Source organism: Prinia subflava, unplaced genomic scaffold (assembly GCF_021018805.1).
Source record: "Prinia subflava isolate CZ2003 ecotype Zambia unplaced genomic scaffold, Cam_Psub_1.2 scaffold_78_NEW, whole genome shotgun sequence".
In the NCBI taxonomy this organism is placed as follows: Eukaryota; Metazoa; Chordata; class Aves; order Passeriformes; family Cisticolidae; genus Prinia; species Prinia subflava.
The window spans coordinates 85,751-101,473 of NW_026961085.1; the positions used below are offsets into that span (position 1 = coordinate 85,751).

At 48.3% G+C, this 15,723-nt stretch overlaps 2 protein-coding genes across 2 annotated transcripts; both read left to right on the plus strand.

Moving 5' to 3' along the window:
- Positions 1-484: 484 nt before the first annotated feature.
- Positions 485-3,341, plus strand: LOC134546447 (DNA (cytosine-5)-methyltransferase 1-like). Its single transcript, XM_063389260.1, is given in 4 exon segments — positions 485-504; positions 1,117-1,416; positions 1,526-1,667; positions 3,261-3,341. Coding segments are annotated over 4 exon segments (543 nt in total).
- A 1,250-nt stretch (positions 3,342-4,591) lies between these two features.
- On the plus strand, positions 4,592-15,594 carry LOC134546441 (heat shock factor protein 5-like). Its single transcript, XM_063389250.1, has 6 exons — positions 4,592-5,868; positions 7,749-7,936; positions 8,328-8,448; positions 9,525-10,124; positions 10,473-10,588; positions 10,997-15,594. The coding sequence occupies exons 1-4, from the start codon at positions 5,355-5,357 to the stop codon at positions 9,593-9,595; spliced, it is 894 nt and encodes a 297-aa protein (XP_063245320.1). The 5' UTR covers positions 4,592-5,354; the 3' UTR covers positions 9,596-10,124; positions 10,473-10,588; positions 10,997-15,594.
- Positions 15,595-15,723: the final 129 nt, after the last annotated feature.

Consider the following 15,723-nt stretch of genomic DNA (forward strand, 5'->3'; position numbering starts at 1 on the left):
TTAAACAAAGGAAAATTAAACAAGTAAACAAGCGGGTTTAAAGCTGGTTCCTTGTGCTATGGTAAGTTTTCCTGCCCCTCAAACACTTATTGGTGCCTCTTCCCCAGCAAAAGTCTTTCCTAGAATAAACCCTTTATTCCTAGGAGAAGGGCTGTTAACTGGATGCATGTGGCATTGTCTATTCCAGGATAGCCACAGCTGCTAAAAGCTTTCCAAGTCCTGGACTGTTGATTTCCTGGACCAGCTCCTGGGTGCACTTGCACCAAATTCAAGACAACTCTGTTTCATGGATGTCATTCAGCTTGAATTCTGTGTCCTCCTACCAGCCCCACAGGCCCATTAGCCCAGACATTCCTGGTGGTCTGCATTTGAGCAGCTGCTGCCCTGGACTGCTGGCTGAGGTGGTGTCTGCATCCCTGCTCTTCTGTTCTCCCTTTAGAGGCCTGGTCTGTGACAATGGTCTTTCTGTTTAGGCATGACCATAATGGTAGAAGACAGAGTCCTGTTGGTGCACACCAGCCAAGCTGTGGGAATGTCTCTGGCACACCTGCTGTGCCAGTTTTCAATCCCCAAGATGCTGGAACTAAGCCAGGTCCAAGAGGAAGAACAGCTTTTGATGTGTATTCTTTTGATTCTTGTGGGTATTTGGAGGTAAACCTGGAGGTGCCTAAAACAGAAATTGTGGAGGGAAGAGACAGCCTAGAGTAGTGACTGTGAGAGACTGGACTATTTATCTACTCATGATCAGTGACTCAAAACCTTTGCTCATTTGTGCAGGGCCAGGGTGCTTTGCAAGGCCAGGCTTGCCTCAAGGGAGGAGGTGAGCTTTGGTGAAGTAATGGCTACTGCAGAGGGGGCGAACTATCACTGCCTGGAGGCTACAAACCTCCAAATTAGAAAATCTGATGGAAATTTCTTGTGCCCAGCCCTGGCTGTTACCACCTGGCTCTGGCCATTCGCAGTGCCCAGGTCTGGCCATTCCCACCTAACCCTAACCATTCCCACCCAAGCCTGGCCATTCCACCCAAGCCTGGCCATTCCCACCCAAGCCTGGCCATTCCTGGCCATTCCTGTTGCCCACCCCTGACCCCTGCCACCCAGGCCTGGCCATTCCAGCCCAGCCGTGTCCCGCAGGAGTCTCAGAGATGCTCTAGTCATCAAGATGTGGGAGCCAGCAGCACAGCTGTTCTGGCTCAACAACCCCAGCACCGCAGTGTTCATCAAGGACTGGAACATCCTCCTCAAGCTCGTCACGTCCAGCAAGAAAACCAATTCCTTGAGACAGAAACTGCCCCAAAAAGGTGATGTGGAGATGTTCCGTGGCAGCCCCTAATGCCAGGGCTTCGGTGGCATGAACAGCTTCAACTCCCACACCTGCTTTAAATTCAAGAGTTCCCTGGTGGTCTCATTCCTCAGGTGAGACCCTATGTCTGGGGTCCCCTTGCGGGTGTGGAGGGGATTTTTTGAGGAGTGAGAGCCCCGTCTGGTGTCCCCTGGCCACACCGATTTCCTGCTATCCCCGCAGTTATTGCGATTATTACTGGTCACACTTCTTCCTGCTGGAGAACGTCTGGAATTTCATGTGCTTCAAGAGTTCTGTGGTGCTCAAGCTGACCCTGCGCTGCCTGGTGCACATGGGCTACCACTGCACCTTTGGGGTGCTCCAGGTAGGGTCTCCAGGATGGTTTTGGAGGGAAAACACCTTTTTTCGCACCCCAAGAAATGTTGGTTGTGTTGGTCCTTGGGGACATTCCCAAAGGAATTGTCAGTTGGGAATTGGCCAATTCCCAGTTGGTCCTCCAAAGAAGGATTGACTCCGTGGGTGGCTTTGGGGACAAACCTTTGAGGCTCATAAGACACAAATCGTGCAAGGCTTCTTATCTTGCTAATTGCCCTCCCTTATACAACTTCCAGTTCTCCAGGCAGGTACCTGGGCATTCCTACTGAGCCTCACCTTATTCTAAACTTATTGCACTTTGTGTTTCACAGACATCTCCCTGTTACATGAGGGTCATGGGTTGGAGACAGGCACACAACACAGTACACACCAAGGGTCATCAGCAAACAGCCCGTTTTATTGTTCAGAGCTTCTTTTTATAGGGGGTTTGAATTTCCTGGGTTTAGATAGGCAATTGGTTGGGATCTCTGCACTGTCCAGATCTCTGGCCAGCAATGTGTTTGCATCCAGGGCTTCCATGGCTTTGGCTGAGGTCTCTGTTCCAGTTCCATTGTTCACTTAGGGAGTTGTTTCTAGAACAAGCCAGGTCAGCTAAATTGGATTTATGACCAAATTAATTTTGTCCAGATGCAGGCCAGCTGTGCTGCAACATCACCCCCCATCCCTGACAGATGATGACCATCATTTTGACCACTGAAAATCTAAGCTGCAACAGTCAAGTCCCATCACAAGATCCAGGAGTGATGATATGTTTTTTCACTCTTTTTCTTTTTCTCTCTCTCTTAATGTGCTTTTTTCCCCCTTTCTTACATTTCCTCATGTAATATTTTTATGTTGTCATATTGCTATGTGACTAGAGATAATAATAACTGGAATGGCTAAATACCTGCCTTCCACTGCAACCAAATTGTTCTAAAATAAACCCTATGTGCATATATATATATATATATATATATATATATATACATGATGCCCTGAGGCTGAAACAGAGGCTAGACAGAGTGAAAGGAACAAAATGAGTGTTTATTCAAGTCCATGCCCTTGCGTCTCCAGACCCACAGAAGTGGCCCAGCCCGAATATTTCCAAGATGAAGACGAAAAAGGGGCTTGTCCCCAGATCTTACCCCTTTTACAAGTTTCCATTCATTTGCATATAGCAATGCACCATCCAACCAATAACCCCGAATCACGAAACGCCATCCTCTCGACTTGCCCTTCTCTTCCAGGTTGTTTGTGCTCGGGCCTGGAGCTTGGAGACAATGTCCTTGAACAAGACTGCCCTACCCCCATCACCTCGTGAAGATCCGAGCACCACTCAGTGCTATCACACAAAACAGAAAAGCCCAGCCCTAAGGCATCATACACACAAATGCCAATCAATCATTCATTTATTCACTCATTCATTCCTTCAATCATTCATTCGTTGGTTCGTTCATTCATTCGTTCGTTCATTCATTCATTCATTCATTCATTCTTAATTCACTCTTAGCTGAACCAAGGGATTATTAACAAGAACCTCGGTGACTCTTGCCTTCGTGGATGTGGGTTCTAACAGTGATCAACTGCCAAATTGCCACCTTAGCTCTGCAGAGAAGATGTTGCTTTGCATCAGCCACATGTCGCCCAGGACACCTGTCCCACAATAGACTGGAGGAAGCTGTGATGAAGAAGGATCTGAGCAAAAGCCCTCTCCAGTTGACAGCTACTCCCCCCTACCTTGAATTTGTAGGTATTTTGTACTTGGATTAGGCACATGTCTAAGGCATTCAAGAAACAACCTGTCTAGTTTTTGTTAGTATGTGTCACTGAGGGATGAGGAAGGAACCCCAAAGGCTCAAGACACAGGCTGTCAGGAGGAGGCACAGCAGCTGCTTTACCATATCAGAAATTCCCCATTTTTGTCCCATGTTTGTGAAGCTGACATATGCCTGCCCCTTGGGCTATACTACAGTGTCTCCCCCATCTCCTCTGAGGATTTCTGGCAGAAAGAAGGATGCATCCAGACAGATTCTTGTCTTTTGATCCTTGTCTGCTTGGCCTGCAGGGACACTTGGCTCTTCCAAACACAGGTCAAGAACACAAAAGCATGTCCATCCACATGACTTCTTGGAATACAAGAACACATAAAGCAAAACTCACCCAAGCCCTTCCTTAGTTGTCTTCTTGATGTTGAGATTTCTGGTATCCCAACTCCAAGGCTGTGACAACACTCCACCCCATCTCATATCAGTGGATTAAAGACACTGTGTTTAAAGACAAACCCTATCCCACCCAGGTGGATCATTCATAATTCAGGTTCTATTTTAAACAATTTAAGATGAATTGGGAAGAGATTTTCTAGGTATTAGGTTCCAATTTTTCTCAGAAAGCCAGCACACAGACGAAGAGACGACAGGGCATTTTTAAAACAGTCCAAAAGACTACTCCAGAATGTGATGAGACCAACAATCCTTGTGTCAGCATGCCACCCACAGGACAGCAACAGAAAGTGACAGAGCTAGGCTGCTCACAAAGGGACCTGGAAGGAGGGCAAGAGCAGGCAATATCACCTGGAACTCAGGCTGGAAGTAAGGAGAACATCCACTGTGTGTGGGATGAGCTTCTGCCATACCACCAAATACACTCACATGAGCCCTCATGGTTAAATGATATAAAGACATAAAAAGGGCATTGATTAAAAGAGATGGAAGAAATAGGTCTATTTTTTCATGCTATGAAAACTGTTTCCAGTTGAAGAGAGAATTTAAAATAAAAAGAGCAAGTGACAAAAGCACAGATGACTGCAAGATCATCTTTGTTGCTTTATTGAAAATACCTGGCTGCAGGAGAGATTTTGTGTTGTAACTGTCCCCTGACTGGGGAAAAAAAAAGAGGGGAAGAAATTATTCCTGCGGAAAGAAAAATGCGAAACCTCTTGGCGAAGACACCAGCATGAGTTCACTGTAACTGTAGGTGATTAATCCCTCACAAAAAGCAACATCCTTCCAGGGGACAGGATTTTAGCTTTGATGAAAATGCTGACAAAATTGCTGCCCCTTCCTCTTGCTGCTTCTACCTCCAAAGAATGAGAAATGTGCCAAATCTGCTGAACACAGTGAGAAAGCACTAGCCAGCTGGCTGGAAAAGGGGCAAACAGAACGTCTTCAATTCTCTTATTTCACAATTTCCCCTTCTCCCATTTGACCAGTCTGCTTTCAAGTGGGGAACTCTGTTTCCAGCCCCAACCAAAATAGTACAGCTACTCAGTCTAAGATCTTTTTCCTCCCTTCAGCTATGCAGAACACAAAGTGATTTTGCTTTAACTGGACAAATAGAAAGAATTTCCCGTGGGACTGCTCAATTTGGACCCCCTTTCGAAAGGTCCTGCACTTGCCTTAGTTGTTTGGGGTTGTGCTGCAAAGCAAAGGCAGAAGGATGACTGCAGCTAGAGAAAATAAAAGGATTTGCACCTTGCCATACCCTGCCCTGCCCGGCCAGTCCCGGGAGCCGCCATGCCCGCGCTGTGCCCACAGCCCCAGCTCCGCGGCGCTCGTCTCCACCACCAAGTCCGGCCTGTGCTGGGGCCACGCTGGGCACGCGCGGGGCCAAATGCAGCGCCCCCCTCAGGCTGTGTGCCACCGGTGCAGCCGTGGCCGTTACGCTTCGGGCGTTGTGGCGACAGTCGGTGATCAGCACCATGGCGGAGGTGCCGCTGCCTGCCGGGCTCAACGCCAGCACCTTCCCCGCCAAGCTGTGGCGCCTGGTGAACAACCCCTGCGTCCGCTCCGTGCGCTGGGACAGCCAGGCCCGGGGGCTACTCATCGACCGTTCCCTCTTCGAGCGGGAGCTGCTCAGCCCGGCCAATGCCCATGGCGGGGGCAGCAAGGGGGTGGGGGCGGCCCCGGACTCTTTCCAAGCCACGCACTTCGGCAGTTTCGTGCGCCAGCTGAACCTCTACGGCTTCCAAAAGGTGCCGGGCTGGGTTGGCGCAGCTGTGCCGGGCGATGCCGGGGGCTGGCTCCACTTCAGGAATCCCAACTTTCGCCGTGACCGCCCCGACCTCCTCCTCCGCATCAAGCGCCTGACCAGGGCTAATAGGCTGCGGCTGGCGGCGGGGCTGGAGGTGCGCAGCCGCCAGCCCAGCCGCTTCCAGCAGCTCCACACGGACCGGCCGCTGCCCGCCTTCCCCGCTGGGCAGCTGCCCAGAGCCGGTGAGACGGGGTGGGAGCTGCGGGCACAGAGGGTGGCGTTGGCTTCGGCGGGGGGAGTGCCTGGCTGGGCAGGAGCGAGCTCTGCCCATGCTGGGGCTGCTCAGCGCAGCTGCCCCGGCCGGCACAGGGGCTGTCCGTGGGCAAGGCAGCTGTGCCGGCAGGGCCCGGGAGCTGTGCCGGCTGTGGGACAGTCCCACCGCAGCCGTGCTTACCACACCCTGGTCCGCTCGGCCTGCAGCTGGCCCAGCCCTGCGCCGTGGCTGGCGCTGCTCCTTGCCCGGCCCTAGGATGCTTGGGGAACTCTCTGTGAGTGCGTGTGAGCCGAGGGCTCAGTTGTGGTCAGGCCCAGTGGGGGGGAGCCTCCTGTCCCGTTTGGAGCAGAGGGGAACAGACGTGGTAGTTTGGTTTCTGGCAGTTGCCTCCTGCCAAGGAATGGCAGTGGGACAGTTTTCCCAGTCAGTTGAACAAATAGGGGAGAGCTAAGTAGACAAGGAAATTCTTGTTGAATGGCCCCAGAACATGTTGGGTTTGGTTGTTTGTTTGCTTTTTTTCCTTCTTTCTCACTCTGCTTGGGAGGATGGGAGCTTTTGTCTTCCATAACAGAAATACAGTTGCTGGCAAGGAAAACATACCCGAAGGCAAATAGTGACCTAGCCTTCCCTTTGCTTCCTTCCTTCTTCCCTCACTGCTACACAGCACTCTCCTACCAGGACCTTGCTGCTGCCTCATCTGAGGATTCAGAGCTGCCTGCAGGCCCTTTCAGGCAAAGTCCAGGTCCTCAGGAGTCTGAGGCTTTCGTAGCATCTCCCAAGATAGTGTTAGCCACATCCGGACTTCCTGGGGTTTCATCAGAGGAAACTGGCACATGCAAATTTCAGCTCAAGCATGAGCTTATCATTCCACTGGTTCGCATGGACCTCAAGTGCCACCCTGAGCTCATTGTTCCCATAGACCATCACAGCACTTCCGTGGCTTCTCCAGAGAGCAGCAGTTGCAGATGCTCAGAGCAGCGCTCAACAGCCAATGACCCATCGGGTAGGGAAAGAGTTTCCACCCTTGCTTTTCAAACAGGTCCAGGAAACTGACCCTTTGAAGTGTTTTCCCACAGTGCTGTGTCATGGGTAAATCTCAAGTGAGAATCAGGTAGAGAGTGTCAAGTGTATTAGGAAGAGGGACCTTAAAACCAGCAAGATTCTCAGTCTGCTTTTCGTGTCTTTCCTGCAGATTTGATAGTGTTCTGGACGTTTTCCAGACATCCTCTCTGCTGAGGTGCAAGGGAAAGGTGAAAAATAGTGCCTGACAAGTGGTCAGTGTTAGGTGAACTGCCTTCTTTCTTTGAATGAAGCCAAACTAGGACAGTGATAGGATATTGCAGATGTTTAAGACTGTCTATCCTGCAAATCAAGCAGTGCCACTGAAATGAGCTCTGTGTGCCCCAGAGCCACTGCAGCTGCACAATTACGGCCTCACCCACAAGGTTGTTTTTAGAACAAACTGCCAATTTAATTTCAGCATGTGTGTCTAAAGATCTGGGCTCTTCCTGTATGAATCCCCTTTCTGTGGTCTCTTGTGATGAGAAACGCAAGCAGCCAAATCCAAAAGCGGCTGGGGAGATGCAAAAGGCTGTGATTATAAAGTGTTCATGTATGTGTGTGTCTATATAAGTTTTACAATCCATACTTTAATCTATGTACACATCAATAAGGATAAATATTTTTAAGAGAAAGAACTCACTCTTCCAGTTCCCTGGGAAGCTTGAATACATTTCTGGAATTGAGGTTGCTGTGTGCTTCCTGTGATGTTTGATCCAAGGCAGCAACAGAGCTCTGCGTCCCAAAGCCACATTCTGGAGCCTGACCAATGTGTTTGGATTCTTGCAGCTGCATTGGGCACTTTAGCCCCCAGTGCTCCAGCTTGCAGTGGTGGTTATGCAGCATGGACAGCCCCCAGCTGGGTATGGAGTACTCCTGGTGAAGAGGAATTGCCACCACTGGATCTGGACCTTGTGCTTGAGACACTGGAGAAGATGGTTTCACCATCCCTGCCTGAAAGGTGTCCCTCTGCTCAGGTAAGTCCATTGGACAGGGATAAAAGGGGCTGTACTGAGAGCTTTTGAATGTCATTGCATAGCTGAGAAGCAAAGCATTCTTCAACTCAGCTGTGACTGGACAGGGAAGGGTTTGCTTTGTAAAGCAAGATTTCTGAAAGAGGGAATGAAAAAGTTTCCGCCTGAGTAAGGATGAAAAGGTGTGAGCCTGTGTTGGTCAAGTTTGGGTGCTCATTTTCTTGGGAAGAATCCCATATCTTATTGCAAAGAATGATGACCTTTTGTCTTCTACAAGTTTTTAAAAGCATTTTCTTCCTTAAGAGAAGGAGATGTTGCAGGCTCTGAACTACTGTGTCCCTACAGAAAATAGCCAGTGATCTTTCAGTTTCTTTCTTCCTGTTTTTCTTTTCAGGACAATATTAGCGTTGCCCCCGAGTCTTCAGGAGAGGACAGTATGGACAGGGCTGCAGCAGAGGGAGCTTCATCTGGGACCAGGAGCTGTGGGCACAGGTCCCAGGAGCCCAAGGAGCTTGGTGAGGAGAGAGCCCACATTGGTTTAGAGAGGTGTGAGACAGCTGCTCTGAGCCTGCCTGTGACAGGAAGGGAGATCAAAAGAGTTGAGTTCTTGTCTGTAGGGTTGGTGCTTCCTGATGCATTTAGTTCAAATCCTGCACTGGCACCATCTCCCCAAGCCCTGCCCTCCATGCTTCTCCAGAGGCTCTGACACCGAGTCCTCTGCTGTGGCAAGAGAGCAGGGAATAAACATGAGCTTGTGGGAGTTGTGTCACCAACCCACATGTCCCAGTTTTGTGCTGAAGTCCGTGGATAATTTTGCTGCAGGTTGACAGTATTCTGGAGGGAACACTGAATGACTCTTGAAGCGGGAGAGGAATACCACAGCAAAAAGTCAATGTAGAAGTCTGAGCTTTTTTTCTCCAAGAATTATATCAATGTAGTAGCAGTCTGCTGACAGCTATAGTGAGATACATTAAAAATACAAGTAGCGGAAGCTCTGAGGCCAAACAAATCATTAGTCACAAATCCAGTAGCCCAAGGAAAAAAGTTACCGCAAATTCACAAGAACTAATAGGAGAGAAGAGCCCTTTGGATCTGCATTCTTGAGCAAAGCTGGTGCAGTCTGTCAGCCTCGTAGGGAGCTCTTTCCCTCCCTGCTTATCATCCCAGAGCTAGTGGTGTTGCTGGAGGAGCTGTTGCTCACTGCAGAGGGCAGTTTGTAGATGGCAGGAAACGGTCCTGGTTCATAACTCAGCTCACAGCACCTTTCAGCTTTAGCCATTTCAATGAGAACTGTCAGCACAGAGAAGGAACAAGATTTGGCTTCTTTATGGGAGCTGGGACTGTCTCTGTTTCAAGCTGTCATGGGTGCCATTTGAAATGGAAGTGTTGTGAGTTTGCTGGGATACTTCAAAATTTCGGAAGTTTTGAAAACTAGGAAGGATTCCTGCTGTTTCAAGAGCAGGTCTGAAATTCACTAGTGAGAGTCTGCCTTTCAGGCCATCTTTTACAGTCGTTGATAGCAGTACACTTACTTCCAAAGGGAAGGATGTACAAAGGGCAATATTGACTCAGCGTTCCCTTTGCTTCCCAGATATTCATCTGATCTACCTTGCCAGGAGGGCTGCCCTGCGTGCGAAGAAGGACCAGAGGGAGAGCCTGTGACCGCCGGGCAGGTGGAATCTCTCTGTTTATAGATACATTTAGAGATTGCTATAGTTTTATTTCTATACCCATATAGTTATGTTTTTAGATTTGTAGAGTTATATGTGCATATATTTATGCATCTATACAATTAACATATATATAGTTATAGATATGATAAAATTATATTTATATTTATGTAATTACATTTATAGATTTTCAGATTTACATGTATGTATAGAGTAACAACACTAATATATATAGTTATATTTAAATTTATAAATGTGCATAGTTATTTAGTTAGAAGTATATGGAAGTTTAGCTACATAGAGCTGTGTAGACTTAGGCTGCATTTTTACTTCTTTCCCCCTCAGCTGCCTTTTTCACCTTTTGCTTTTCTGTTTGTCCCCCCTCTTTCTCCTCTTCCTGTGCTGGGTCCGAGCTGGTGGCCGGGCCGGGTGGAGCAGCAGTTCCAGAGCCTGGTGTCCCTGGAGCGGTGGGAGCTGCTGGTGGCCCCAGGCACCGTCCCCTGAGGAGCTGCTGAAGGACGGTGAGACTGAGGGGGCTGAGGAGGCGGTGACACTGAAGGGTTGGTGACCTTGAGGTGCTGGGGGACTGAGGGGTGGGGGGGAGCAGAGGGCGATTGTGGCACTGAGGTGGCAGGGAAGTGTCACAGGCTGAGGGGAGTGGTGGGTCTAAGCGGATGGGATGGGTCAGAACGGACTGAGTGGGGTGAGAGGACTGTGAGGGGCTGAAGAAAGTGAAGGGGGCTGAGGGCTTGGCGAGGGGACGGTAGGGCTGAGGGGATGGAGGGGGCCAGCAGGCAGCACAGAAGAGTCCCGGACTGCAGCTCTGCCAGGCCTTGGAATCAATTCCAGAGGCTCCACTTTTGCCACAGCTGCACTGAAGACCTTGAAAACAGCCGCAGACTGATGGGAGCCAGCAGAGAGAGAAGCTGAAGGCCACCAGCAAGAGCAGTGAACAGGGATGTGCTGCTGCCACTCGAGACCCCGGGTGAGGCCACAGGGCCGGTGAGGCAGGATGGGGGTGAGGGCGGCATGGGCTTTGGCCGTGGGCAGTGCCGCCCGGCTGGGCGGGAGCGGGCCGTGCCTGTGCTGGGGCTGCTCGGCACAGCTGCCCCGGCCGGCACAGGGGCTGTCCTTGGGCAAGGCAGCTGTGCCGGCAGGGCCCGGGAGCTGTGCCGGCTGTGCTGGGCTGCCGGCGGCTGCGAGACAGTCCCGCTGCAGCTGCGCTCACCACACCCTGTCCCGCTCTGCCTGCTTCTCCTTTTTAATGCTTCTGGGGAGGCTCTGAGATTTTTCCTTCCGTGATGGAAGTGCAGGTGCTAACAAGTGAAACGTCCTGATACTGACTCAGTGTTCCCTTTGCTTCCTAAATGTCCCACCTGCTGTCCCTGTCCAGGAGAGCTGCTCTGCACAGAAGGAAACAACGGAGAGGCTTGGAAGATGGGGCAGCTGGAATCCCTCCGTTTATAGTTCTGTTTAAAGACATATGGACTTGCTCATAGAGAGGGATAATTATATGGATATTTATATACGTGTATTGGTATTTGTATAGCAAATATGGCGAATATGACTGTTGTTATATTTATGGATGTATGCTGTGTATATACATATATGTAATTACATATATGTGTATATATGTATCTAAGTATACATGTATGTTGTTAGATGGTTTTAGTTCTATTTCCTATGTATAGAGTTGTGTAGGTATCTATTTCTGTTGATGCAGTTATAGGTACATGGCTCTTTAAATAGGTATATTGGTATTTCTATAGGTATATATGTCTATTTTTATATTTGTATATGTATATTGACCTATTTCTATAAGCAATTATATTTACATATGTATCCAGATATATACCTTTATATGTGTATTGATGCAATTGGATAGATACTTAGCTTGGCCTTGGCATAGTGATATTTTTATATTTATACATAGGTTTGTTTTATATGTATGTGTATATAATGTAGCATGTAACGTAATATGTAATCAGTATTGACATGTGTAGATTGTAATAGTTATCTATGTATTTATGTATTTGTGTATATATAGGTATTTAATTCTAATTCAACATGTATGGAGTGGTATAATTTTATAATTATATCGACTGAGTTGTTGGTACATGGTTATTTACAGAGGGAATGTATATTTTTGTATTTCTATATGGGCTGTACACTTGCAGTCATATGTAATAAATGAAGTTGTTAAGCACCTAATTGATCTTTGTGTACATTGAGTTGTTGCAGAGGTTGGCAATATATTTAGTTTTGTTAACTGAAGTATTTGTAAATTTTACATAGCATTGTTGTAATAATCTAATAAATTCCTTTTTTAACCTTAATTGAGATTTGTACAGTTCTGTATTGTCAGCATGGGTGTAGCAATTTGTAATAAAATGACATTTTTCAACTGAATCTTGTGTATTTGTCAATCAGAAATGCAGCTGTAGCAATCTGCAAGAAATTACATTTGTCAGCTGAGATGAGTGTTTTGTGATTTGTGCTACCCAAAACAATGAGCAGATGTAAAGGTGATGCTGGAGGCTTCTGGCCATGAAAAAATCTCCAGCCATGCCCAGCACATGCCCTACTTGGACTTAGTTTGGGCAAGGCAAGCAGAGATTTGGGATGGCAGCAAAGCCACATGTTCACTAAGAACTCACTGCAAAGGCTGCTGAAGAAACTCTGGGACTCCACTGAGCGTAGAACCCCAACCATGAGCCACCTAGGGCGGACAAATCTACCCCCTATGCCACAGGCAGCTCTTTAGGAAGTGCTCCAAGTGTCCCTCTGAAGGTCATCCTGGAGACCAGAAGCCAATAGGGATCCTGAGTCAGCCTCCTGAGCCGGCTTTGGCGGCACCTTGGCAAGTGAGCTGGAGCAAGGAGGAGGCAACAGTGACTGTAACTGCTGCAGGCTGGGGCTGAAGGGCGGGCTATGGACACAAGGGCTGAAATTCTCCAAGATCCAGGAGAACTGGTGTTGGAGGTTAGATTTGCTTCTTTTTCACTTACAGATTTTTTTCCCATAAGTTGCTAGGAGACTAACTACAGGATACTCGACTAAAACAAAGAAGTGGTCAAAGGAGATAGCAGCATCGGCTACACCTATTGTTTTTGAGTTTCTGGCAGTTTCCCTCAGAGGGGAGAGGTATCACGGGTTTTGGGGGAGGTAAAGGACAGGGCTGGGGACAGCTTCGCTCTCTTGCTCTGGGCATGGGAAAGAGAATGGCCAGGCTGCTGCTTGCTGCAGGAGTTTGCTGTTACCACTTCGTCCAGTCTTGGAAAATCGACCACCATCTCCTCCTGTGCGCCGGAACCCTGAGCTCGCCTCCTCCTGCCCTGCTAGGGTGGCCCTGTCCCACCGCCGGCATTTCTTCTGCACTGCTTTGAGGTTTTCTGCCACTCCGTAGCCCTGCACTGCCCTGCCCTGCCAGGACATCCCTGCTGCTCCAGCTACCACAGACAGAGCTTCTGATACATCTCATCCACCAGCCCGGGATTTCCCATCGCTCCAGCTTGGTGCTCTCAGAGTCCCAAGAGATCAGACTGCCCCGGGCTTTGTGAAACCAAAGCCCCTCGGGATTCTTGATTCTGTTTATTGTTAATGCTGTAGTAGTTGTTGTTTGTTTTGTCATATATACTAGTAAAGAACTGTTATTCCTATCCCCACACCTCTGCCTGAAAGCCCCTTTAATTTTCTACATTGTAATAACTTGCCATAGGAGTTGCTGGTAGGATCACTGCTACAGCAGTAGCAAAAGCCAGCAGGATCTGCTCATTTTCCTGGGTCTGTTTCCAGGACACAGGCTGTGATGGTCCCTGTTCCCACAAAGCCCGTGCTCATGGAGGCTGCAGGGCAAAAGCAATCCCATTGCAAAGAGAGGCTTTGCAATTAAAGTCCACTGCCCTTGTGTTTAGGGAATGAATGACTGCCATGCTAAAGCACAGCAGCTGGGCTGCAGGGCCCCTCACAGCTCTGTGTGTGTGTGTGTGTGTTGCAAGCCCGCCTGATGTGTCCATGCTGCAACACACACAAGAACAAAGTGACTTGATCCTATTTTTAGCACACCAACTCCTGGATCTGACGGCACACTTCCTGACCAGCCACGGCCGGCCTTGGCCAGAGCCCAGGCCTGGGCACAGAGAGTTTTCCCCTAAAATACCTTACAGATAAGCTTCTATTCCTGTCAGTTGGGAAAGTTTCTTAAAGTGATATATTTCCTGCAGATAACTGCACAAGGTTATACAGAGCCAGCACAAGCGTCTTTGTTGTCTATTTCTCGCTAAATACTGATGGGGTTAGTGACACAGTGCCCAGAATTCATCTTGTAAGTCAGCTCTGGCTCAGGCCTGCTGCTCAGCCCTCAGCACATCAGACACTGAATTTAGAGAACCTTTTGATAAAGGTTGTCACCCCTTTACTTCTTTGAGCCCAATACTTCTAGTCTTGATATATCTGAAATCTTTCCATACATTCTGGCAAACAGACCATCTAAAATTTTCACTGCTTCTCAGTGTTTAAATTCTATCCACCGAGAGAAACCCAGTCACTTCCAAAATGAGCCTGAGAGAAGCTATTCTTTTAAAACAAAACCAAGACTTCTTTCTTTATAAAGGGAGGAGTTTCCAAAACTCCTCTGTGAAACTCATGCAGATTGTTTGAAGTATCCATTTCCTGCCGTGAGCTGAGGGAAGCCGACCTGAGCAGCGTGCACACAAAGCTCAATTTCAGTAGAAAGGTGGGTGATACAAGAGTGACTGGGGAAGGACAGAGGGGCTTTGCAGCTCTGCTGGGGCTGCTCAGTTCAGCTTGCTGTTCATAGGTGTGAAAGGAGCCCTTGCTGCTGTAGCAAAGCTGTTTGAAGACACAGACAGTTGTTCATGAGCCAGGTCCTGGTTGTGATGAACAAGCATTTGTACACCAAAATCTACCAGAAGCATTACCACTGTTCTTCAGCCAACTTCCTGCCAGAACCTGTAATCCTGGGAGCAACTTCCAGTGAAGGGAAGAGGCTTCTACTCTCATTCCTTTTAACAGCTCTTACACCACGACATAAATTCTCAGCAGCCCAGGTTCCCCTTAGAAAGGCAGGATGTTGTGCTCCTTCTCATTTTTCAGGATTCCTCATCATTTGCAAGGCTTTACTCATATATTCTGAATGTTTTCCCCAAGATAATAATGAATAGTGTAAGAGCCTGTAATGAACTCCTTTCACTTTGTATCTGTTATTTCCTGCAGAGAGGGGATACAGGAAGGCACTAGAGATTCCAGGCTTCAGGGAAGGGACACCCATTGGACAAACTTCTGACAGGTGCAGCTTCTAAGTAAATTAAGTTTATAGGGAAAACACTCTAGGAAGAAATATTGCAGATCAACTGTGGGGAGACAGAGAGTGCTAAAGGCAATTTTGCCTCTGATATATTGCAGCTGTGTTAATTACTCAAGAGTGGGAACAGCCTTGCCCTCACAGCTATGGGTGTGATAAAAGAGTTAGCTGGTTGGAGTCAGTTGAGTCTGCTGGCTGTGCTCTGAGGAGGAAGGGGAGGTCGTGCAAGAGACAGAAAGGGCAAGACATTGTACAAGGGACACAAGGTTAGGTGGCTGTGCTGGGGACAGGAAGGAGCAAGTTGGAACTGCAGAAGGAAGAGAGAGGGAGAGAAAGAGCCAGAGCTGTGTAGAGCTACCCATGGGAGACTACATAGAAAAGGTATGAAAGACTTTTAGATAACAAGGAGCTGATGCTTGAAACCTTCTGAAATTTTACCGAAGCACTCTGAGCGTCATGGCCATCTCTACCACCACAATCAACAACTTCCCATTTTGATTTTGGGGGCAGAATTCAAATGCCGCCTCCAAGCATGGGGAGCACTGAGACTCTAAGCCACACCACATCCCTGCCAAAATTCCCAGCAGCCATGACAAACTGACTGCAGAAATAATGCAGCACCTTGGCCCTCCTGTTGTGTCAGGAATAAGCTACTGGGAATACAGCCAACAGTTGTTCTAGCTGAGCATATTCTGAAAGCAGAGATAGGAAGGAATTAGGTGCCTCTACTATAGAAGTTTCAAGCTTGTGATAAATGTTTCCAAGAACTGGACAAAGGATGGGAGCACAGACAGATA